Source organism: Carettochelys insculpta, chromosome 8 (assembly GCF_033958435.1).
Source record: "Carettochelys insculpta isolate YL-2023 chromosome 8, ASM3395843v1, whole genome shotgun sequence".
NCBI lineage: Eukaryota > Metazoa > Chordata > Testudines > Carettochelyidae > Carettochelys > Carettochelys insculpta.
Window position 1 is genome coordinate 14270235 of NC_134144.1, and position 24706 is coordinate 14294940.

A 24706-nucleotide genomic window follows, 5' to 3' on the forward strand; every position below is an offset into this window, starting at 1 on the left:
ATCCTCTCATGGATCACTAGCTGGTTAAAAGATAGGAAACAAAGGGTAGGACCAAATGGTTAATTTTCATGATGGAGAGCAGTAAATAGTGGTGTCTCCTCAAGAACGTGTACTGGGATCAATACAGTTCAACAGATTCATAAATGCTCCTGGAAAAGGGGTAAACAGTGAGGTAGCAAAGTCTGCAGATGATACACAATTACTCAGGACAGTTAAGTCCAAAGCAGACTGAAAATAATTACATGGGGATCTCACAAAACTAGGTGGCTGGGCAAGAAAATGGCAGATGAAATTCAGTGTTGATAAACATAAAGTAAAGCTTATTGTAAAACTTAATCCAAATAGAGCTGTGAACAATTTAAAAAAAAATTGTGAAATTAAAAAAAAATTAATTTTGATTAAACATGTAATTAATTTAAATTTAAGAATTTGGATGTTTTCTACATTTTCAAATATATTGAATTAAATTACAAAAGAATAGAAAGTGTATAATGCTCAGTTTATATTTTTAATACAAATATTTGCACTGTAAAAATCAAAATAAATAGTATTTTTCAATTCCCATTACAAGTACAATCTCTTTACCATAAAATTTGAACTTATAAATATATGCACAAATATAGCTTCATTCAAAAACAAAACAATGTAAAACTTTGGCACCTGCAAGTTAATTCAGTTCTACTTCTTGTTCAGCAGCGAATTTTTAGTTACTTTTGTGTCAGATAATGCTTCCCACTTTCTGTGTACAGCGTCACCTGAAAATGAGAACAGCCCTTTGCATGGCACTGTTGTAGCCAGCATTGCAAGGTATTTACGTGTCAGATGTGCTAAAGACTCATATATATCCTTTCACACTTCAACAATTATTCCAGAGCACCATTATTGTGCAGTACCTGTCAATCATTGGCACACTAATGGTGCAAAACAGTACAGACCAACACACATTCATTTTCATCATCTGAGTCAGATGCCACCAGCAGGAGATTAAGTCTCGTTTCTGGTAGTTTGGGTTCTGTAGTTTCTGTATGGGACGCTGATCTTTTTACAAATATTGGAAGAATGCTTCGCAACTCTGCCTTTTGGAAGGCAGGACAGGTTCTTAAATCATGGGTTCAGTGCGTTAGCTATCTTTATAAATCTCACATTGGTACTTTTGCTGTGTTTTGTCAACTCTACAGTGACGTTGTTCTTAAAAATAACATGTGTGGGGTCATCATCCAAGACTGTTATAACGTGAAATGTTTGGCAGAATGCCTGTAAATCAGAGGACACACAAAATTCTCCCCCTCCTCCCAAGGACTTCAGTCACAAATACAATTAACATGAGTCATCAGCATTGAAGTAACTCCTCTGGAATGATGGCCAAAGTATGAAAAGATACATGAAAGTTCAGCATATCTAGCATGCAAATACCTTGCAATGCTGCCTACAAAAATACCATGCAAATACATAGTCACACTTTCAGGTGAAATAAATAAGAAGTCCACAGCATTATCTCCTACAAATATAAACAGACTTGTTTATATGTGCCATTGGCCGAACAAGAAGTAAGACTGAGTGGATCTGTAGGCTGTAAAATTTTTAAGTAGACCCCTGACTCCCATGTAGTTGCATTCCTGGACAACCACGTGTAAGTCAAATTTCATGTAAGATGTGACTGGGCAGGGGACGGGCCCTGCCACCTTTGGGTCCCCCAGTCCTGGATGCATTTGGCTCCCAGCTCACCTCTGCTTCTGGGAACTGGGAAACTGAACAGTAAAGCAGAACAGATCAGTTTCAAGTGGCAGGGAGCTGGGAAACAGGCAGCCATGATTTTGACTCTCATTATTACAAGAAACATGTCAATTGAAATTGTGTAAATTGGGGGTCTACTGTACACCTTTTTGGTTTTGAATGCAGTTATGTAACAAAACATCTATATGTGTATATTGCACTTTCATGATAAAGAGATTGCTCTAAGTACTTTTATGAGGTGAACTGAAAAATTCTATCATCATTTTTACAATGCAAATATTTGCAATAAAAATAACAATGTGAACACTGTGCATTTTTTATTCTGGGCTGTAACTTGAATCAATATATTTGCAAATGTAAAAAAAAATCCAAAGTAGTTTATAAACTTCAATTACTATTCTATTTTTTAACATTAATCATGCTTAATTTTTTGAGTCAATCGTATGAGTTAATTGTGATTAATCAACAGCTCTGACTCCAAACCATTCATAAAAATGATGTGGTATAAACAAGCCATTACCACTCAAGAGAGATCTTAGAGTCATTGTGGATTGTTCTTTAAAAACCTCTGCTCAGTGTGTAGCAGCCATCAGAAAAGCTAAAGAATATTAGGAACCAGTTAGAAGGGATAGATAATAAGACAGAAAATATAATGCCATCACATAAATATACAATGCACCCTCAGATTGAATACTGTGTGCAGTTCTGGTTACCCATCTCAAAAAAGAAATATTAGAATTGGAAAAAGTACAAAGGATAGCAACAAAAATGATCAGAGGTAGGGAACAGCTTCCATAAGAAGGGAAATTAAAAAGACTGGAACTCTTCAGCTTAGAAAACAGACTCTAAAGAAGGGGTGCATTAGAGGTTTACAAAAGCAGGAATGATATGCAGAAAGTGCATTTGGGATTTTTATTTATCCATCCATGTAATGCAAGAATGATGTGTCACCCAATGAAATTAATAGACAGAAAGCGTAAAACAAACATAAGGAAGTACTACTTCCCACAACACAGTCAACCTGCGGAACTCATTGCCAGAGGACATGAAGGCCAAAAGTTAAAGTAATTTTAAAAAAGAATTAGATAAATTCACTGATGATTCGTCCTTCAATGGCTATTAGCCAAGATGGTCAGGGATGCACCCATGTTCTCTGGGTGTCCCTACATCTCTATCAGAAGCTGGAACTGGAAGATTGGATAATATTGTCATGTTCTGTTCATTCCTTCTGAAACATTGGGCATTGGTCAGTTCCAAAAGACAGGCTGGATGCACCACTGCTCTGCTCACTATGGACATTCTTTAGTTTGGAGGGCGTGTGTCTATTAAATAGTTCATTCCCACCTGGGGGAGGTGAGGGGAACCTTGTTTTCAAATGATCTAAAATCCATTTTGGTTTGCAAAGCAAGGTCATCTGGCACTGTCCTTTGCTTGGTTGCAGATCCATTCGTTGTGTTGAATCACAGTCTTGTCATTGCTATAGTTTGAACACATCAGAAGGGCAACAACTGGCAAAGTAACTCATGTACAATACACTCCTATTCTGCATGGTATCACTGAAGAGTCTGGGACCAGTTCTGTTCACACTTATGCCAGTGTAAAAGAGATGTAATTCTACTGAAATGAAAGTACAGCGATAGAAGTGTGAACAGTAATAAGGCTACTGATTATTATCCTAAGCAGCAGAGACTGCTGAATAAATCAATAGTACAGTAGCAAGTTTTACTTTCAAGATTGAGTTTCCTATGCATCTTAGCATTTGATGTTATAATGAGATTGTCTGTCTCCATTCCCACACTAATGTATTAAATTACAACTTATAGAACTCCAGGAGCCAGCACCAGCAAATAGTGCCTGTGCTCAAAATAAAGGCCAGTGTTCCATTCTGGGCTCTAGCTGCATCTGCTGTCAGAATTTAAGTCTTCTTGCACAGGAAATACAATGACACAAGCTGCAGACAACCCTCTTCTTACAGGGGGCAGAATGTAAGGCAGGCCGAGGGAGCCCAGGATGCTAGAACAGAGAAGACATGACCAGGGCACATGGGACAGGGAACATTTTGTCTTCACTCTTAAACTGTCTCACTCTATGAGTGTGGCTCTGTAAACAATGGAGATCTACTCGTTCCTCTTCCTTGATACAGCAATGCCTCCATGAGCACAAGGTATTGGTAGGGCACTAGATAGTAACAGCAATCTACACCGGATATACCTGGAAAAGCCTTGGAGCCAAATTTTTGGTTCAAACCCTTTAGCTGCACCCATGTAGAGGATTGCAGAATTTCACCTTTATTCTTGGTTATTTTATTATATTCATCTTATCCTTGCTCATGAGTGATCACTAAAGTTAGACATTTCACTTCCCAACTCAAGACACTACTTGAGCATAGAACGATACCATATTTAGACTGTTATATATTTGTAAGGCCAGCTCCTTCAGACGTGTACACGGTTCCCATCTGGGTCCTGAGGCATCACACTTATCCATCTCCGGGCTGCATACGGCCAGTCAGTTTTGTTAGACGCTGTATGAATTCTCCGGGGAGAAGTTCAGTGAATTCTGTGGATGGGATTGCCAAAACTGTTCAATGTTCTGCTCCCAGTGAGGTCCACGGTGCAGATTTAGGCCAAAGCAAAGGAGCTTTCAATTCTCACTCTGATGGTTTATTTTGTTAGAATTATAATTGGGCCCCATTTGTGTGTCTCAATGTATGTTTTTTTAGCATGTTATGGTATGAAACTATGACTTATTGACATTGTATCTTTTCTGATTAAAAAGAAATGATACAGGATTTAAATAAAGTTCTCCTGATATACTCCTGGCCTGCATGAGACCTATCTTTGCTCAGGGTTTGCAGAGGTCTTTCCCACACTGATTTACCTACCAGCTGTGTAATTCAGCAAAGGCAGCTTTGATTTTCTTCACTGAATTATCCACTTCCTCTTTAATCATCATCCGGTATCTAGTTAAAGAAACAGTACAACGCTGCAAATCCTTCACTGATTTTTCAATGTTTGGACCTAAAACCAAACCAACAGTACAAAAGTGAACAACTTGATTGCTCTCTAATCTTCCGTGAAGAAAAATTTCAAAGTGTTTCTTGTGATGAATAGTTAGAATGAAATTCTGGTACCAATATTTAAGGATTAGAATTAGATTACATAAAGCAGGGGTGGCCAGCCAGTTAGAGTCAAAAAGCCAAAATAGCTGTGGACAGACGTAAAGAGCCACATATTATATATTTATTTTTATATATCCATATATCTATTTATATTTCAATACATAGAGATACATCTATAGAGATACAGAAAAATAAATATATAATATGTGGCTCAATGTGCTCCCCTAGCGCCAGGAACCTCCAGCCTCCCCTCCTCCAGAGCCAGGCACTCCCTAGCCCCACCCCTGCTCTAATCCAATCCTCCTCCTCACCCCCAGAGCCAGGTAGCCCTAGTCTCCCTCCCCACCAGCTCTACCCCTTGCTCTCCCTGAGAGACAGGCATCCCCAGCCCCCTTCCCGCTCTAACACAATTCCCCTTCCCCAGAGACAGGCACCCCCAGCCTTCCCCCTACCCTAATGCCAGCAACTCATTGGAGCCACCACCACCACCACTGCTGCCACCTCTACTTGCCTCTCCCTCCAAGCCAGGGGGCACATGCACAGAACTGTGGTAAGTACTTCCAGTATGTGGACTGGAAGAGGAACCACATTTCTTCACTCAAAGAGCCGCATGCGGCTCGAGAGCTGCAAGTTGACCACCCCGATTTAAAGCATTGGGAGCATTTGAAGTTGACCTAAATATAGCACTTCCACTTCTAAAAACATTAGACAAGATTCATCCCATTCCAGAACAACTCTAGTTTTAGACACTGACAACACATTCTTAAATGCTCAAATGACTCTTTGTGAACACATATGAGACATCCTTATAGACAAACAGATTATATAGATTAATCCGTTAGTCTATAAGGTGCCACACTCATTGTTTTTGCAGAGACAGACTAACATGGCTACCCTTTTGATACCTGTCTTTGTGAACAAGCACTTGAGACAGAATATGGATACTCCTGCCCACGTTAGTTATATTGAGCCCGATTCTGCCCTCAATCATATTGAAGTAGTTTCATTAACTTGAATGAAATTACCTTTGATGTACAGGAGACCAGAATCAGATCCACTAAATCTATGAACCCCTCAGAATGATAAGGAGAGTGAAAAAAAGCCACACTCTGGTCTTCTGTAAAAAAGTAATACTCCCTCATATCCCATTCCAATGCATTGCCGCTCCTCCTCGTTTCTGCTCTTGATGCAGTTCTTCTACGATGCACTGCAAATCTGATCAACTCACTGTATGACTGATGAATTGTAATAGGAAAACAAATCTGCTTTACCTCTTTTCTTCATTGAATCATCCGGTTGTGATTCAACATGGGCTGCAGAGATGGATGATTTAACTGTGGACGTTTTTGACTTCGACCTGCTTATGCTGCACTGAGGTTGAACTGGTGACTGAAAAGTATCATCTTCTTTTCCACTTGTAGACTTTAGGTTTAAATCTACAGATATGCTCTTGTGCTCCTGGTTTTTGTCTGCAAAGCGAAAATAAATAGTGGGTAGGAAGTTGCTAAAATTCATTGTTATTGGATCAGAATGTTTCTACATTGATAAAATGAAGTTTCTGTTTCACCGGTGAACATTTTCCAGAAAATGTGAAAGAATGACAAAATAGCATTACAATGGCTCTGTGATTAAAAGCTAATTTAAGCAAGTTTCTGTGTTCAACCACTCTAAAAATGATAAAGAGATTTGCCTTTTCTATGCTACAATGGTACAAATATCTTATTCCATAAACTAAATACTCCATTTTAATCTTCCATCAAATGTCATAGGCCTGAACTAGCCAGGAGTAAGTCTGAATAAGATTGGTGTAGCATAGGAGACAAACAGGCCCCCAAATTTTGAAGTATGAAGGTGTGGTGCGCACAGTGCTGTGATTGTTTTATTTGTTTAGGGGATAGACAGTATATTGAAGACAATAAAGAATTGAACACACAAATAACCAACTCGGAAAAAACTGTGTATGTCTGTGGAAGCAAGAAACATTGGGCTTTCAGAGTCCTAGTTACGTAGAATGTACATGCAAATTTTCACCACCTCAGTTTAGGAATGGGAGCTAAGAACTAAACTCTTACAGGACTACCTTCAACCTTCTACAAGCCACTTACCCTCTCTGTCTCTCAGGTACTGAAATTCACATAGATTTTGCTTTAAGAAAAGCTTTTTTCTTATACCAAATCATTCTACTCTTGGGCTATGTCTAGATTACAGGGATTTGTCGACAGAATTTTCTGTTGGAAGATATCTTCAGACAAAACTTCTGTCAACAGATTGCGTCCAAATGCCATGTGGATCGCAAGAGCATCTGCTCTGTTGACAGAGAGTGGCTGGACAGCCAACTAGAAGCACAGCAGACAGGGCTGCTTGAAGTCCCGGAAGCTCTGTCTATCGACAGAGGGGCCCCCCAAAATGGTTTAATGTCCACAGATCTCTGTCGACAAAGGCGTTCTTCCTCTTGGGGAGTGGGGTACAACTGTCAACAAAAGTGCTGCCTTCTGTTGACTTACTGTTGACTGAAAGCCTTGTGAATCCGGATGCTCCAGGGGTTTTGTTGGCAAAACAGTTGTTTTGCCGACAAAACCCTCTAGCGTAGGCATAGGCCTGCTGATTAAGTCATTCTTGATAGGCAATCAGTTTAGCACCTAAAGCTGCAGACAGGTAGTCAGCATTCCTGGGATCTATTGTCATATGTGTCCCAACTTGTTCTGTGACACTGGGCATATTGTTTGTAGATGGCTTTACTTTCCTTTAAGTGCAAAATTGCTATTATTTAACTTAATCAACAGTTTTAGATATTCACAAAGAAAAAGGACAAATTAAGGGGAAATAAAAAAAACAGCTTGCCTCTTAAACAAACCCAGCATGACCAGTGATTATGCTTTAAAACAGTTTCTACTGTTTATAGATTTCATCTGTTATTCATCTTGGCATCTTGTTTAAAATGTCAAATATTCTGCAGTAGAGAACCTCAGAGTTACAAACACCAGAGTATTACGAACTGACAGGTCAACCATACACCTCATTTAGAGCTGCAAGTCTGCAATCAGATAGCAACAGAGGCCAAAAAACAACCAACTAACCAAATACAGTACCATACTGTGTTAAACATAAACTACGAAAAACTAAAGGGAAAGCAGCATGTTCTTCAGTATACTAAAATTTCAAAGCTGTATTAAATCAATGTTGAGTTTTAAACATTTGGAAGAATAATCATTACATTTTGCTCAGAACTATGACCCTCCATTCCTGAGGGGTTCATGATTCTGAGATTCCACTGAATTTTGAAGCCCACTAGTAAAAAGATTGACCTCACCCAGCAACAGCCTTTAAACATGTTGCAAACATGATTTTCCAGTTTGATTGAGGAAATTCAGCAAAATTAAAATAATTTAAGGAAGCCTGCATCAAATCCTTACAGAATGGTGCCAGTTCAGGAACACTTACAACAAAGATTAGAGACCTGTGACTCTCACTAACATCTAAAGGGAAAAAAAATCAATGACGTGTGTCCTAAGAGCTAACAGAGTAAATGTTTGTGGCATTCTGTATTTCATGAGGGCTTGGAATACTACCAGTCTAATCCAAAGTGTGATCTTTGGCCCATTGATCATTAAGCATTTATCAAACCTGCTAGTGATGCAACCTTGCTCACAGAAACTCAGTGAGTCCCCAGCTGCATCACAGACCACGAAATGGGTATTTTATCTTTTTATAACACCATGACATTCAAAACCTTAACACACCTGCCTGGACAGAATCGCATGCTGAGGAAAAGCTCTCTTGAGATGTAAACAGGTGGTTTGCAGGAGTTAGCACAATTGCCCCACGTGAAAAACAAATGAGGAAATGCGAACTCAAAATGGCAGCTGTGTACCCAGTTTCACAAAACCACAGAAGTGTAGGTATGCCCTCTAGATCTAGCCCCCATTGCCAGCCAGGTCCAGGCAGGTTTCAGCTCAGTCCAAAAACCACAATAATATGGCACTTAAAATATTACCACCTGATTTAAGTTTCATATTAACTTTTAGCGCTTAACAGATTACATGAGCTGACATATACACTATTTTTTGGGCATTTGTTTAGATTGTGGAGGTTTTAGAGTAACTGTTCACACCTCTGTCCTTGCAAACAATGCCATAAGGTCTTTTATTGTGTGTGATTCAGACCTGAGTTTAGATCTTACAGGATGGCACAACAGCAACACAGTGCCCCGGTACTATGATGGGGAACTTTTAAGAATTGAATCAAAGAACCCTCCATGAACTCACCATCATCACTTCCGAAACACCTGGTTTTATCTGACAGTTTATCTGCAAAGTAGTGCCTTGAAATGACCACACTTAAAGCATCAGTTTTTACAAGGTTGCAGCAAAAGGTGGCAGAGCTACAGAATTACATATCTGAAAGAACCTTGTCAGAGAAAGACCATTTATTAACTGGACACACTCAACAAGGAACAATTAGTGTTCAGTGGGCTAAGCCTTTCCTAAAAATAAAAATAACATCTGTTTAATGTACAGTACCAACTATAACTGTCCCCAGGCAATGTCTCAGCTGCAGTGGGATTTCTGATTCCTGCTTTGATAAATGGTTGAATCACAAGTATTTTAAACTCACAAGGCCAAATTCTGGCAGGATGTTAATGCAGAAAGGGCACATATGGGCAACTTAGCATCCTGATGTGCACACACAGAGGGGGGAAAACTACTAGACGATGTGAGTCACCAAATATGTTTGAGGGAGACACTGCTGTTTGATGGGGGCAGCCCCAAGGGTCTCAGAGAAGCTGAACAGATCAATGATAAATCATGTTTTGACACGAGAGACAGAAGAGACCAGATCCTGGGACTCAAACATCTCTACGTGCTGCCAGAGTAACACAAAATAACCTTACAGCTGTGCTGCTTTGGGAGAATCCTGTATGAAGTTGACAACAGCCCTTCCTGGGCCACCTGCAACAAGGTGTGTCTCAGGACTGGAATTCAGGGTTGGGAGTACATTTGATGGGAGCCAGAGGGCAACCTGGGCTGACAGAGAAGTCCCATTGTACCATATGGTACAACTGGTAGCAAGTCAGCATTGCTACTCTAACTTGCTTTGGGGCCTGGTTGAGCTCCTGACTGCGTCCATGACTGAAAGAAACATGACGATGATTGAGAATTACCTTTGCTTCCCCACATCAGCTGCCTCAAGCAGGTATTTGGGGCACCTAAGAACTTCTTAGCCTGAGATGCATGTTCCAGGAATAATGCTGTGAAGCAGCCAAAGGGGAGGACATTTTTGTTTGTTTCTTAATAGCTAATCTTATTTTTCCTTAGTGTTATGCATTGCTCGGTCTACCCCTCTATTATGCAGAATATCTGAATATCTGGCAACCCCCAAGTCCTGGAGCTGCCGGATATGAAAAAGTTTACTGTAAATGTACTGCTAAAGCAGATCTCGGAACTGATCACATTAATAAATGTCAGATGGAAAAAGAATGCAAGAACACTGGAAAACGCAAAAGTAAGTAAAGAAAAAAAAAGGCAAGCGCAAACAAAAGAACTAAGATTACAATACAAAGACAACATTTGGAACCAAAATGCTTAGGAATGCTAGAATGAATTCCAAACTGTTTTCCAGCTCTTCCATGCATGCCATTCATCTTGCTCAAAAGCCTAAAGAGTAAAGCAGCTGACCTTTAAAGGGATCCCACTCAACATTTTGAGGTGTATGATTCCTTTAACTTCAATACATGTTTAGCAATATGTAGGTCTTCTTTGACCTTAACAAGGCTGCTATAATTCTCTTCTATAGAATCAAGACAAGACTTTTATTTCTTTATGCTCAACTTGAAAGAGAATTCAAGGAGAAATTTGTTCCACCACCATGTCAGAACAATGCCAAATTTGACTGTTGCTGTAATATAGTAGAATTAAGGAAGTATTTGCTTCTGCTGCAGGAAATTTGCAATTATACTTTTGTTTATTAAATTAAATAATTAATAGTATTTGGATATGTTTAACACTTTCATTTTTATTAACACGCAAAATTACAGTAGAATTGTGAAATCAATATCATTAATTGCAATTCCCAGAAAGAAGGATCCATAAATCTTTTTATTTTATACTTCTAAATTTTTGTTTGCATCGACCGAAAGATGGAACAAATATCTAACCTCCAGTCATACACACAATATTCCAAATAATGCAGGCACTTGCCTCAAAGTGCACATCTACTTGCACTCACATCCACTTTTTTTTTTTTTGGTGAAAATTTAATGGAAACAGAAGTCCCACTTGCAGTCCCACTTGTCTATTTGTGTTCATGCACCTCACCAACTTAAAAAATTCCAGCCTTAATGACACCCCCAAATCACTTATTGAGACAGCTTGACAAATTTGTAGCCATTACCAGACATGACAGAGAAAATATCACATGAATATTTACAGATTGCAGAATAAATGATAATTACACTTTGATATGGAAATTTGGAACTTTAGTCACATTTCAGCCGTGTCTACACGTGCACGCTACTTCGAAGTAGTAGCACTAACTTCGAAACAGCGCCCGTCACGGCTACACACGTCAGGCGCTATTTCGAAGTTAACTTTGACGTTAGGCGGCGAGACGTTGAAGTCGCTAACCCTGTGAGGAGATAGGAATAGCGCCCTACTTCGACGTTCAACGTCGAAGTAGGGACCGTGTAGTCGTTGCGCGTCCCGCAATGCCGAAATTGCCGGGTCCTCCATGGCAGCCATCAGCTGAGGGGTTGAGAGATGCTCTCTCCAGCCCCTCAGCTCAATGGTGGCCACATGGAGCGGCCCCTTAAAGGTCCCCTCCCCCTCCCTTCCTGTGCAGGAAGCTGAGGGAACGTGCAGGCGGCAGCCCAGACACGCGGCCAGCCTGCACGTCCCTCAGCCAGCACAGCCACCCACCCAGCTGCGATGACTGCCCGGCAGCCCCCCCAGCGGACCCCCCCAAGGGGAGCCAGGGCAGCCAGCCCAGCCAGGCGGGCAGCCAGGCTGGCAAGCGGCAGCGGGGCCCCTCCTGGACGGAGGCCGAGCTGCGGGACCTGCTGGGGCTCTGGAGCGAGGAGGAGGTGCTCCAGGTAATGGGGAGCAAGAGGCAGAACGTGGATGCGTTCGCTCGGCTGGCCGATGGCCTGGCTGCCCGGGGTCACCCTGCCCACACTCCTGATCATGTCAGGAGTAAGGTGAAGGAGCTGCGGCAGGGTTACTCCCGGGCCCGGGATGCGGCCAGCCGATCTGGGGCCGCCCCCGTCACTTGCCCCTTTTACAGGGAACTCAGGGACATCCTGGGCCCCCGGCACACCTCCTCCCCTCCGGCCACCCTTGATACTTCGGCCGACAAGCCCCAGCAGGCCCTGCAGCCGGAGTCCGCCCTGGAGGTAAGCCCCGCACCCCAGGGGCCCCCCCCGGGACATCGCGGCAGGAGGAGGAGGGGGGCTCCTCCTCTGCAGAATCCGGGCTGCAGATCCTCCTCCTGCCATCCTGGAGCAGCAGCCGGGCCTCCGCCCCCCGGGGATCTCCAGACCATGGGAGTGGACCGACAGGTATGTACCCCCCTCTGGTGTACACCCCTGGGCTTGAGGGGCGGGGGGTAATAGATATGTGTCCAGGGCCCCCCACATGTTCACATGGCCATGGCCCCAAGGACACCAGGGCCATGGCCCTCACAGCAGTGCATCAGCCCCTGCCCCCACCCAACCCCGCACGACAATGCCATGCCCCATCCCCGGGGCAGGGGGGAGCGGAACCTCGAGGGGCCCCCGGGAGGAGGGGGTGGGACACCCCACAGCAGCAGCAGCAGCATGTGATGGAGTGGGGGGAGTGCAAAAGGGAGACTCAGGCTACATATGAGCAACAAGAGCCGAATAGCTCCCAGGGGCAAAGGATGATCCTGGGGCTACAGCTGGCAGGTGACACCTCTGCCCTGAACAAAGAGGAGGGAGGAGCCGAGCTGGCTTGGAATTGGGGGGGAGGGCGGGGGCCACAGGTAGAGGCTAGGGGAAGGGAGAGCTGGAAGGCAGCCAGCCTGAGGAGGGGGAAAGCTGCATCCCAGAGGGGCACCCCTTGGGGTCTTCTCCCCAGGATGGGTTGGAAGGACTGTCTCTTCCGACAGCTGGTGCTGTCACTCCTGGGAGAAACTGGGCATCTGTGGCCTAAGAAACCTCTCCTGCTGTCAGACCCTGCGGAGTGAAGTGAGAGTCGCTCCCACCAGGGGACGGGGTGCAGGGCAGGGGGACCCCTGAACCCCATCCATCACAGCAGTATCTCCCAGGGACGGGGATGGGGAACCTGCAGCACAGGGCTTGGGGGACAAAGGCCACGGCTCGGGGCCCACACTAACGCCTGTCTCCATTCTTCTTCCCCCCCTCCTCTCCTGTGTCCCGCACCTGCACCATCAGAAGGACCGGAAGAGAGCGCCGGCAAGGCATCAGTGGTCCCGGAGAGCCCTCCAGGACCATCGCTCCAGGCCAGCCCCTCGGCCGAGGACCGACCGGCCCCACGGCGGGCTAGACGGCGGACCCCGCGCCACCAACAGCTGACGGCGACGGACCCCCAGCTGCTGGCCATCCACCGACGGCAGCTGGAGGTCGCGGAGCAGCACCTGCAGCTGCAGGAGCGGGCGCTGGCCTGGCGCCAAGAGGCATGGGGGGCCTACATGGAGATTTTCAACCGCCTGGTGGACTACCTGGCCCTCCATGCCGTGCCGGCCGCCGCAGCGCCCGCCGTGCCTGCTCCGCCCGTCGCCGTCCCGTCCGCCGTCGCCCCGCCACCCACCGCCGAGGGCCGGAGCGCCGAGGGACCCCTGGAGCCAGCTGAGACTCGCCGGGCATATCTTCCGGTCCGGCCCGCCCCCAGCCAGCCCCGGACAGGGCTGCGGCCGCGGCGGGGCTCCTGGCCGCCCACGCCCAGTGCCGGACTGTAGGGGTGAGGGGCCCGGGACGTGGCCCCCCCCTTGTATATAGTTTGAGGTTATTATTTTGTGCCCCCCGTTTGCCCCGTCCCCCCCATGTAAACAGTTCTCCCCTTTATCCTCCCTGGTTTTCTTTTTATTAATGAGGACACTTTTGTCTTACTATTGTTTTATTTGTACATATTACTTTGGTTCCACATCATGTTGTATATAGTTTGTTCTTGTTTTATATATTTACAGTTAAAAAAAAAGTTCTCAAAGAAAAAGAGGTTTAAGTTCAGCCACAAGTGCATGCTGTCATTTGTCCAGGAAATGTGGGAGGGGGGTGCGGTTGGGTGCTCCACGGTGTGGGCGTTGGGGCAGGAGTGTGGTGGAGGAAGGGGCGGGCAGTGGGGGGCCTGGGCAGAGTTCACCACGCGGCCTCAGCATCAAAGTGGGCCCGCAGGGCCTCCCGGACCCGGGTCCCTTCGGGGTCCACCTGCCGACTGGGGGCAGCAGGTGGCTGGACGTCGGCCCTGCCGGCCTCCACAGCCCAGCCCTGGAAAAAGGTCTCCCCCTTGCTCTCCACCAAATTGTGCAGGGTGCAGCAGGCACCCACAATCTGGGGGATGTTGTTGGGGCCCGCATCCAAGCGGGTCAGGAGACATCTCCAGCGTCCCTTCAGGCGGCCAAATGAGCGCTCCACCACCTGGCGCGCACGGTTCAGGTGCTCGTTGAAGCACTCCTGGCTAGCGGAGAGATGGCCCGTGTACGGGTGCATGAGCCACGGCCGGAGGGGGTATGCCGCATCTGCGATGACGCAGAAGGGCATGGTGGTGTCCCCCAGAGGGATCTCCCGCTGGGGGATGTAGGTCCCCGCCTCCAGCCGGCGGCACAGGCCCGAGTTCCGGAAAACCCGGGCGTCATGGGTGCTGCCAGGCCAGCCCACGTAAATGTCCTGGAAACGTCCCCAGCTGTCCACCAAGGCCTGGAGGACGTCAGAATGGTAGCCCTTGCGATTCAGGTATCGTCCTCCACTGTGATGCGGGGCGCGGATGGGGATGAGTCCCATCCAGAGACCCGAAGCAGTTGGGGAAGCCCAGGGTGGCAAAGGCCACGATGGTGGCATCTGGGTCCCCCAGCCTCACGAGCCTGTGCAGGAGCATGGCGTTGATGGCACGCACAACCTGCAGAGAAAGCACATGGGACAGCACCAATGAGGGGTGAGCAGGGTGTGCGTGGCCCTGCCCTGCCCTGCCCTGCCCTCCTCTGCCCGGGCCCCCTCCCCTGCCCTGCCCTCCTCTGCCCTCCCCTGCCCTGGCCTCCCCTCCCCTCCTCTGCCCGGGCCCCCCTCCCCTGCCCTGCCCTCCCCCCGTGGGTTCTCTTACCTCCATGAGGACAGCCCCGACTGTGGCCTTGCCGACACCAAACTGCTGCCCCACGGATCGGTAGCTGTCGGGAGTGGCCAGCTTCCAGACAGCGATGCCGACCCGTTTCTCCACTGTGAGGGCACGCCGCATGGCGGTGTCCTGGTGCCTGAGTGCGGGGGTGAGCCACTGGCACAGCTCCATAAATGTCTGCCGGCTCATTCTGAAGTTCCTGAGCCAGCGGTCGTCGTCCCACTCCCCAAGCACCAGCCGCTCCCACCAGTCGGTGCTGGTGGGGTAGCTCCATAGCCGCCGGCGTGTGAGGCCGGGGGGGGGGGGGGGGGGGCGGGGCGGGGTGCTGCAGGGTTGGGGGTTGAGCCCTGCTGCCCTGGGCGCAGCTCCTCCTCTGGGGTAGCAAGGAGGTGCTCAGCTGCCTCCCGCATGGCATGGAGCAGGGCAAGCCCTGCTCCTGCCGGGAGGGCTGGGTGGACCTCTGGCTGCTGCTGCTGCTGCTGGGGTCCATGACTGCGGCGCCCGGGGTCTGTGTGCCTATGGCTCCTCAGACCACGTGCTGTGCAGGCTGAGTGTGTCTGGGAGGGGCCCTTTAAGGGAGCGGCTAGCTGTTGCCCCGGAAGCGCTAGTCCGCCCTGTGACCCTGTCTGCAGCTGTGCCTGTCATCCCTATTTCGATGTCTGCTACTTTGGCGTGTAGACGTTCCCTCGCTGCGCCTATTTCGATGTTGGGCTGCGCAACGTCGAAGTTGAACATCGACGTTGCCGGCCCTGGAGGACGTGTAGACGTTATTCATTGAAATAGACTATTTCGATGTCGCTACATCGAAATAAGCTATTTCGATGTAGGCTTCACATGTAGACGTAGCCTTCTAGTTATATGAATTGAGAGCCATTGCTGAAACATAAGAAAATAACTGCACTTCACCAAGGAATCTCTTTTTCAGAACAAGAGTTTCTTTCTGATAAGCAGTTTTACTCAGCTATTCTATTTTGAGGGAATTTGTATCTAGCTGGCCAGAGACTGGCATCACCATCAAAGTGTCCTATACATAGCACAGAATCATTTTCAGGACAGTTATATATTTGGCATAAATCTGTAAAGCTGGATTTGAGTAGCATGTTTGTAATCATGAACAAAGTGATTTCAAGGGATGCTCCTTTGATGCTGTGCTACTTTTATGCATTGCTTAAGATTTACCAAGAATAATAACAGTGGCATTGATCTAGGCCCTTCAGAAGTTTTGAAATTCTAGGAGTTGAAAAACGTATCACCAAGGAGTACAATTAAAAATAAACAGGAACTCTACGGAAGCATACTTGAAGGCAAAGACATACAGAGTTTCACTGAGTATCCTCCTCAAAAGGGAGAGCTTTGTTTTTGCTGATGTTACAAAAATGCCCCACACAAACCTTTTTTCAAAAGAACGCCACAGAGGGAGACTACATACAGCATTCATCACTGCCTCCAGAGTTCCAGACTCAACATGATAATCATGGTTGAACAACATGAATTCAGAGGAGATGACAGATTGACTCTCAGCAGTAGGATTAGGGGTGGTCACAGGGAAGCCATGGGGAGTTTTCCAGCTATCCTTCTAGATAGGGACTACAGTACATAAATAAAAGCAGAGGAAGCTATAATTAAGCAGTAAGAGATCATGTGACACTGCATGAATCCTTAAAGCCAGTCACAGTGGGCTGTTTTTTGGGGTCTTGTCACTGCAGTTGCTCTCTTACACACTCAGCTGCCTGCAGTGCCTGGTGATGGGGCACATTAAACTAGCTTAATTACACTTCAGTCCTTTCTTCTCTTGAGATAAGGACATGCAGGATCTTGATCTTGCAAAGAGAATTGTTCCCATGTGGGGTTCTTCTGATTGGTTTTTCTTGCAAGATTAGGGTCTATTTTGCCCAAACACAGTTGTTTGCTTGATTTTTTTAATTAAATTTTACACTACTTCATTAAAAGTGCCAAATTATTTGTGTATGTTCTTGGCCCAGGCCTAGCTATAAAGGTGCCTTCTGAAAAGCCCACTGACCTGTGATTTCTGGAAGGACTTGCAGCGCCTTCTCGAATCCATGGCTTTTGTCCTCATGAGAAATAACTTTGGATTTCTCATTGGCTGAGTCACTGGAAGAGTTATCCTTGTCACATTTATTCACATGGCAGCCACAGGTCTCTTGGGGCTCTAGCAAAATCTTTTCAGTTCTATCATTCTTGTCTTTAGTATCTTTATTGCCTTGATGCTGTTTAGATTTGCTTCTTTTCCTTTTATTGTTCTAAATGAGAAATATTGCAAGGACAGAAACATTATTCAGTATAAGTCATCCTAACTCAAAATATGAGCAACAAAGTGTTCATTTTCTTCAATTCTGAAACATGCCTCACAAGCTGTCATAACTATAATCTTATTTACAGGTCAGGAAATATATGTGATAGTTACAGACTATATAAAGTGATACACTTTATCTGTTCACTTGAATATACATATTAATTTAAACAAAAATAAAAAGCTTATGCATGTATTTGTGACTTGGTAGTTAGCCTTATACACTGCCCCCAAAAAGATTATTTATATTCCAGGCCACCAGACGCTACCTTGGGTGGTTGCTGGAGATTCTACAAAAGGCTGTTGGTGGCTAGAATACAGGTATATATTAAAACTCAGTATACAATGTAGGAGTACTGTTTTGTGGAGTAATTACTGCGTAATTCCAGAGCTCGGTGCCCATGTGTATACCCTGGTGACCTGGAAACCCTGCCTTAACAGCAACCTAGAGATATCAACACCAGAGATGACTTACCAAATAAGCTGCACCTTTACTTTAAAGTCTCCTGAATGCAGATGTGGACTAAATCATTTATAATCATGGCAAATTAGCACAAGATTTGGTAACTATTTGCTATTATACTCTACGACAGAATGCTGAAAAATGGTGTTAATGTTTTAACTCCCAAGAGTGAGTCCTTACCTTCTTTTTCCCTGTCATATTCCATTCTTTTAGGACCTGAATTGCACTACCTGTAGTAGGAAAAGAAAAACATTTCAACCAATGTTCAGCTCTGGTGAAGAACAACTGTGCTCAGAAATTATTCCAGGTCTCCGAAGTAGATGGTATTTCTTTTGTTTCCATTTACTTTTTCAAGTGTTTCTCATGTTGGAGAAACAGTGTATCTGCTATATTTCCATTTTTTGTATTCTTTTGTGTCATATTTATTTGATTTACAGTTCATGCATAGTTTTACTATCTGCATCTACTGCATTTTCATTATCCTATTTTGGAGATTGGAAAATTATATACATAAAATAAATAAATTATATTTAATTCATTCACCTAGAGTCATGTGGGAACAAATGTAGCCTCTGATTTTCTGTTCCTGCTAAGTCTATCAAAATCCAATTATTGTCATTTGCAGTGATAAATGAGGAGCAGGATGCCCATATAAAGGATGTATTGCATAGATGGAAAAATTCTGATGCATGTGTGTATAGTTTTTGAGTTTATCATTGGCTTTCCCCCTCTTGGTATATCATTTCTGGTCCAGGCTGACCAATGCCTCTTAGACCGTATATTTCAGGTATTTGTCTTAAAACAGAAATATATAGCCATATCTCTATATCTATAAATATCTCCTTTTTAAATAAAATGTATATAGAGCGAGTAACACAGAGGAATGTTCATAATTATCTGTATAGATTATATAGAAATCAGTCTACTTAGACCTCCCAGGAGCTGCTGTTTATTTTTGAATATGCCTAGATCTTTTGAGATCAGTAAATATAACACTTGAATAAAGGCTATTAAAACGTCTGAGTTTAAAAAACAAACAAACAAAGAAACCAAAACAATACTCTTAAAGCAATCCTAACATCCTCCGGTATGACAGATTTCCCATTGGTGTGCCAAGCACAGTAAAAACAGAGTTTTTTTTTTAACAAATCAAAGGACTTAAATGAGAACTGAGATTGACCAATATTACATTTTTACTAGGAGTTTTATTTAAATTCAAATGTCTTCTCATTTGTCATTAGAAATGGTACTAAATTTTGAAGCTGGAGCCAAATCTGGAATGCTCCGAAGTTTCACTGAAGACTTGATTCAACACTTTACAAAGGCAAAGGCTATTTCCAAAATTCAAATCTATGCTTAAACATCAATGCACGCGCGTGCACACACACGCACGCACGCGCACACACACAAAGTTCAGGGGAATCTGGGCATTTGCTTCAGAATCATCCTTGCTCTTTTATCATTGGTGACATTCCTCTGACGTACTCGTTTTTATGTTTTTCATTCATTTTATTTAAAGACACTGTAGATTTTAAAGCCGCACATTTTATCTTCTGTATTGGTCAGTGTTTTGCAACACTCTAAGAAAGGCTGAACAGGAAATGAAAAATAGAATTATTTCCACAGCTTGCAGTAACACCAAAGGAGCTTATAAGGGTCAGGGCTCAATTGTAACAGACACAGTAACAGACAGTGCCCGCCCCAAAGATATTATTGCAATCTATTTGTCCATCTTATTTATTTATGTACCCTCTATTACCATAGGCTGCGTCTACATGTAAATACAGCAGATTGAAAATGCAAACGAGGCGCTGATTTGAATATTCAGCACCTCATTTGCATAACGATGCACATTCACTATGTCAAAAGCGCTGCTTTCCAAATGCAAACTAGCTGTGTAGATGTGGTTCCTTTGAAAGGAAGCCCTGCTCTCGAAAGCACCCTAGTTCCTGAAAATAATTCAGAAGAACGGTGCTTTCAAAAGCAGGGCTTCCTTTCAAATGAACTCCGTCTACACAGCTAGTTTACATTTCGAAAGCAGCATTTACAACTCAGCGAGTGGCCGCCATTATACAAATGAGGCACTTAATATTCATATCCGTATATCATTTGCATTTTCGATCCACTGTATTTACATGCCCCTTCTGAAAGGGAGGGGCGGTGTAGATGCAGCCCATAGTGTTGGAGCGCCTCAGAATCTTTAATGTATTTATCCTCACAACACCACTGTGAGGTAGGGAAGTGTTATGAGCCCCATTTCACATGTGGGGAGCAGAAGCCCAGAGATACTAATCAATTTGAACATTATCACACAGGAATTCTGTTGTGGAGTGTGTAATTGATTGTGGGGCTCTTGAGTGACAAATACAGTGCCCCAACTACTGTACCATCTTTTCTCTCTACTTTAAGACAAGACAAGACAAAAGAATGTAGCAAAAATGACCTGCAAGGAGGGGAAGGGGCATACATGTAAAACACAATGTATGTGCATAAATAAGTCATTCAAAAATAAATTTTAAAAAATAAATAAGGAAACCATTACCAACAATCCCAGCTGCCACTGGGTGGCAATTTCCTGTATGCACCAGGGTGGAAATGGGCTTTGAGGAGGGGTTTAAAGGATGGAGGGAAGTGATTTTACAGAAAAGATTGAGGAGGGAGTCCCACACATAAAGATTGAAGTGGCAGAAAGTACAAAGCTAAGGAGAAGTAAATAATTAGGCAGTTCAGACAGGCTTGGCTGCTGGAGTGAAGTGGTAGGTGACTAGGAATTAACAGAAAATGTACAGATGAGTAGTCATGGCTCTTGACATTTCAACATTGGCAGCCCACATAGTAGCAACTGAAAGGAGAGTTCATTCCTCATGCTCTAATGAGATACACACAGTATACTCACCATCCATAAAAGCTTGAACTGCTTTGTCTACATTGTTATCAAACTGCTGCAACACCAGAATTATTTCATTATTGCTTTTGTTAGGAACAATAGATCGAACGGCATTGATCTGGTGGGGAATAAGAAGAAAATATTCAAGTTTAGCATATTCCTTTACATGAAGGAAAGTCATCAAGGAAACAAATGCACATATATTTCAACTGTTTGCAATTTTGTAATAGGTTACTTGTACAAAGCAATACTATGCAGTTTTTGACCCACTGCATGTAATCAACACAGGTAATTGCCTCCAGTCATTAGAATGTTAGGATTCCTGGGACTACATCTTGTTGTCAGTTACATCTGGTGTAAACAGAGAGTAAATCCACTGATAGGATGTGGCCCATAGTTTCTATTCCTGGACATACCACTCAGAGGCCTTGTCTATCCTACCAATGCTTTGTTGGTAGAGCTATTGCAGCACAGATGCTCCGGCAGAGTTGCCTAGTATGTACAGCACATGCTAACAGAAGATCTTCTGACAGTGTAGAACCATCACCTTTCTGAGGCTATGGCTAGAATAGAGGGATTTGTTGACAAAACAGCTGTTTGTCAACAAAACCCACAGTGTCCAGATTCTCAACAGCATTCTGTCAACAGTCAGTCGACAGAACGCAGTGCTTGTGTCAACAGCCATACCCTGCTCACCACGAGGAAGAGCCCCTCTGTTGATGAGATCTGTTGACAGAACGCAGGTCAAGACGTTCTGGGAGGCACTCTGTCGACAGAAAAGGCCTCCTGGGCACCCCACAGGTGCCCCAGGGAACACCCTCTCCACAGTCAGCAGTGCTCTATGGCTCCTGCCTCCGGCCATTCTTAAAGCCGCAGGGAGCCCCAGAAACCCTGTGGCGAGCAGGTGAGCAGCAGAGCAACATGCTGCTGTGCAAACGCCCTCACAGCCACTCCTTTCCAGCCAGTGTTCCCCCAAGGCAGACCAGAATGGAGCCCGCAACCCCCCGGGCCCTTGAGGAACCAGTCTGAGGAGTCCAAGGAGCCACAAAAGGTGGGACCTGTCCTGGATCAGGGCTGAGTTCCAGGCTGTGGTGGATTTGTGGGGGGAGGAGCTCCTCTAAGACCTGAAGGCCAAGCACTGCAATGCCCCAATACCTACGAGGATAGCCAATGCCCTGGTCAAAAGGGGCCACCCCTCCCTGAAGCAGGTCCGAGCAAAAGTTAAGGAGCTGTGCCAGGGCTATGTCGAGCCCAGGACGCTGCCTGATGCTCTGGGGTAGGACCTGCCATCCGCCCCTATTACAGTGAGCTCAGCGCCATCTGCTGGGGGAGGGACAACACATCCTCACCACGCTGCAGCATAGATACAGCGCTCAATGGCCTCCAACACAGCGGGAGCACCCTCATGAGCTAGGGCTAAAGAGGGAGCTAGGGCTAAAGAGGGAATCGGAGACAAGCAGCAGCCTGTACATCTTCCTGGACCCAGTCCCCTCCAGCCAGGCCACATCCAGGGCATTGTCAGTGCCGGGCAAGGGACCCTCCTGCGTACAGTGCTGCAAGCTGCAGGTGTGTGTGTGAGGGGATGTGGCTGCTCCCGGCTCATCTACCACCCATGGGAGCGGAGGTCAGCAGTCAGCACAGTCCTGGGGGCACCGCAAAGCACCTGTGTGGCAGGGCCTGCTGTGCAGGCCACACACGGCTTTGCTCCCAGGATATCCCCATCTCATGGCCTAGGGGTGTTGGACGGTGCTTATGGTGGGGGACATGACCTTAGGAGTGAGTGAAGCAGTAGGTGTGTTGCATGAATGATTCACCACCTCCCCTCCTTGTCTTCCTTACAGCTGGACCTACGCCGACTGAGGGCTAAGCCACTCCACCTCACCACCAGCCGGAGGGGCCGTCGGCATGTCCATGAAGACCTCCAGCAGGAACCCAATGCTGCTCTTTGGACCACGATGCACATCATGGTGCAGCAGCTGCGGGCTGACATGGAGTGCCTGGCTGTTCATACGCATGGGCCTTCGCAGCCAGCGCCCGCCCCCCAACTCCGGGGAGGAAGAGAACCCACTGTCCTCCACAATGTCGTGCAGGGCACAACATGGCAGCACAATCTGGTGTACGTTGTGCTCCCCCTACATCCAGGCGGGGGAGCAGGCACCTAAAACACACCTTGAGGCATCTGAAAGCTCCCTCTGCCTACATCCTGGCTTGTTTGAGGTGAGCACTGACCAGCTCCCAGCTTGGGTACTGGTGGCCTAGGTATGGTTTCATCAGCCAGGGCATGAGGAGGTAGGCCATGTCCCCCCACGATGCAAAGTGGCACCTGAACTTCCCCGACCACAAGCTCATGGTGGGGAATGAACGTGTCTGCCTCCAGCCCCTGGCACAGGTCGGAACTGTGGAACACACGGGCCCGACCGCCCAATGTAAATATCTGTGACCTGGCCATGGTGGTCGACCAGGGCCTGCAGCACCATCAGAAAGTATCCCTTGTGGTTGATGTACTTGGCCATGATATAGTCCGTGGCAGGGACTGGGATGTGAGTCCCATTGATGGCCCCAACACACTTCAGGAACCCCAGGACAGCGAATCCAGCCACTATTTCATTCATGTCTCCCACTTGGATGACTCTCTGCACCTGGTGTTGATGGCCGTCACGAACTGCAGAGAGAGGGGACCAAACACATGTCAGGGACTGAGGGAAGGCGCCTCCGTCCCCCTCCCTTCCCCTCCCAAGCTCTCCAGTGGCCTCCTGTCAGGCTGCCTCCACAGCAGCAGGGCTGTGTGAGAGTGAGATGGCACAGTCCCCTGGGGCGGGGGCTTCCTCCCACCCCAATCCCACACCCTCGACTCTGCTTCCCAAGGGTCCCTCTTGTGTGGGACACCCCCCCCCACTGTACAGGGATGGCAGCCTGAGAATGCCTTACCTCCATGAGCAGGGCCCTGATGGTGGACTTCCTCAAGCTGAGCTGGTTGCTCACCGAGCAGTAGCTGTTGGGAGTGGTGAGCTTCCAGATGGGGACTGCGACTTGCTTCTTCACAGGGATGGTGGGCCACAGACAGGTGTCATGTCTGCAGAGAGTGGGGTCAAGCCAGGCACAGAGCTCCAGGAAGGTGGCCTTCAGCATTCAGCATCAGAAATTCTGGAGCCACTGCTGGTTGTTCCACTGCCCCATGACCAACAGTCAGAACTGGTGAGGTGCCTCCAGATTCGCGTGTGCACCTCACGGGGTGCAGGAGCGTGCATGACCATTCTGCAGCCATGGCAAGGTCCATGAGGAAGAGGACGGCGTTAGAAGGTGCAGCAGCTGCTGCAGCACCTCTGTGTGAGGCCAGCAGTAGGCCAAGGGCGCTCTGGTGTCATGGCTCGCTGGAGTGAGCTGTGTCTCCAAGAAAGATGCAAAGCCCTGCTCGAGCAGTACTGTCCCTCGAGGAGGTAGGCAAGCCCACAGCATAGGCAGAAAACGGGTGCCTTGCTGGGGGAGTCCCTTTAAGGGTATGTTCCTTCTGTGGCTCCTGTCGGCTGTGGTTCTGGGGGGTTGTTTTGCCAGTAGAGCAGCTGGGCAGTCCAGCTCTTTTGATCCACTTTGCAGTCGGAACACCATCTGGCAACTGAAGCTTTGTCGCAAGGTATCTTCAGAGACAAACTTCTGCAAAGAAATCCCTGTAATCTAGACATAGCCTGAATGATAATAGCCATGCTGACAGAAACCCTCTTGTGTCAGAATACCTGCATCTATATAAGGGGACTGCCAGCATAGCTTCACTGGCTGGAGGTGTTTTTTCACTCTTCTAACATAGCTGTGTCAACAAAACTTCAAAGTGAAGCACTGGACTGACGCTGTCTGACTTTGAGCATGTCACACAGTTTCTCTGTGTTGCCTTTTTATA

General features: G+C 46.2%; 1 protein-coding gene across 3 annotated transcripts in view; it reads right to left on the reverse strand.

Moving 5' to 3' along the window:
* The window catches only part of SPATS2L (spermatogenesis associated serine rich 2 like), a 114506-nt gene that overhangs the window by 19030 nt on the left and 70770 nt on the right, over positions 1-24706 (reverse strand). For all 3 annotated transcript variants that reach the window (XM_075001809.1, XM_075001808.1, XM_075001810.1), the window contains 5 exons: positions 20824-20932; positions 18108-18157; positions 17174-17414; positions 6127-6324; positions 4619-4754 (listed from right to left, as the gene is read on the reverse strand). In XM_075001809.1, the coding sequence (XP_074857910.1) occupies positions 4619-4754; positions 6127-6324; positions 17174-17414; positions 18108-18157; positions 20824-20932 (734 nt within the window). The remainder of the gene's footprint in view (positions 1-4618; positions 4755-6126; positions 6325-17173; positions 17415-18107; positions 18158-20823; positions 20933-24706) is intronic.